General features: G+C 67.0%; 1 protein-coding gene across 1 annotated transcript in view; it reads left to right on the plus strand.

Annotated features, from left to right (window-relative positions):
• CHLNCDRAFT_144105 (hypothetical protein) overlaps positions 1-747 on the plus strand; it is a gene marked incomplete at both ends in the record, with an annotated part of 1,706 nt that extends 959 nt beyond the window's left edge. Inside the window, 2 exons of the mRNA XM_005848544.1 lie at positions 211-309; positions 595-747. Of these exons, the coding sequence (XP_005848606.1) occupies positions 211-309; positions 595-747 (252 nt within the window). The remainder of the gene's footprint in view (positions 1-210; positions 310-594) is intronic.
• Between the last annotated feature and the right edge of the window lie 507 nt (positions 748-1,254).

A 1,254-nucleotide genomic window follows, 5' to 3' on the forward strand; every position in this document is an offset into this window, starting at 1 on the left:
GCCTGACGTTTGGAGCCTGGCCCGCCTGCCGGGGCTGCGTGTGGGCGTGCGTGTGATGTGGAGCGGGGGCGCACTGCCCGCCGCCGCACCTGCCCTGGGCATGCCTGCGCGGCCGCTCGCCCCGTGGCCTGCACGGCGGTCCTCGGCTGCGCTCCTGCTGAGCTCCATGCCGCGTCCTGCTGCGCTTGCTGCGCCTGCTGCGCCCATCAGGCCAACGCCGAGCACTTTGGCCCGGAGCTGCCGTTCCTGGAGGGCGGCACCAAGCGAGTGCTGTACCCAGCGTCAAACAAGGCCAGCTCAGAGCTGCAGGTGGGGCACGCCCTGGCGGTCAGGCGGGCGTGCAGGCACGGCAGGCGGGCAGGCAACCATGCAGGGCAGGCAACCATGCAGGCAGGCAGGCAGGCGGTCAGGCAGGCAGCAACAGCTCCCTTGGAGCCCAGCCTGTGCGGCACGGGCGTGGGGCAGCCCCGCCCCACTCCTGCACATGCCATGTCGCGCATGCAACCACAGCGCGCACACACACACACACACACACACACACACACACTGCCCCCTCCACAACACGCGCCCCCCCCCTCCTCTCCTCTGCTGCAGTCGGACCTGGCCGCGCGCGGCTTTGACATGGTGTGCCTCAACATATACGAAACGGTACCGGTGACCCGCCTGGACGAGCGCCAGCTGGCGGCCGCCAGGCGGGCGGCGGTCGTCACCGTGGGCTCCCCCTCCGCCATGCTTGTGTGGGCTTAAAGTCTGGTAAAGCAAGAACTAGCTTGCAACATAGACTCCCCGCCGAAACGGGACGGGAACCGGGCGAAAGCAGAGAAAGCAATAAAACAGGGGTGGAGCAAGGCGACATGCAACGCAAGCAGCTGACAGGGCACGCATCGAAACGTGTGTATGACTGGCAAAGTGGCATGGCGCATTGGGGAGAAACGCAACGGTACGGGAGCATGGGCTGGCCAAACGGCAGTGCGGAACGCTAGGTCACTAGAAAAGCAGGGAAAGGCGCACTATGTATGCAATGAGGGCAGCCCCGGCTCGGGGCCGTTGAGAAAGCAGTGGGCGGGAGGGGGGAGGCCCCGGTGTGGGCGGGCCCCATCGAGGGGGGATGGGGCGCGCAAGCGGCCAGATGGGGCGGGGCGCGGGCGGCAGTAGAGTCCTGCGGCTGGGTGGGATATAGGGCAATGAGCGTTGAGCAGTGTGCGATGAGCAATGAGCAATGAGCAGTGAGCAGCCCCTCCCGAAACAAAGTGA

The sequence above is a fragment of the Chlorella variabilis genome, assembly GCF_000147415.1.
Source record: "Chlorella variabilis unplaced genomic scaffold CHLNCscaffold_7, whole genome shotgun sequence".
In the NCBI taxonomy this organism is placed as follows: domain Eukaryota; kingdom Viridiplantae; phylum Chlorophyta; class Trebouxiophyceae; order Chlorellales; family Chlorellaceae; genus Chlorella; species Chlorella variabilis.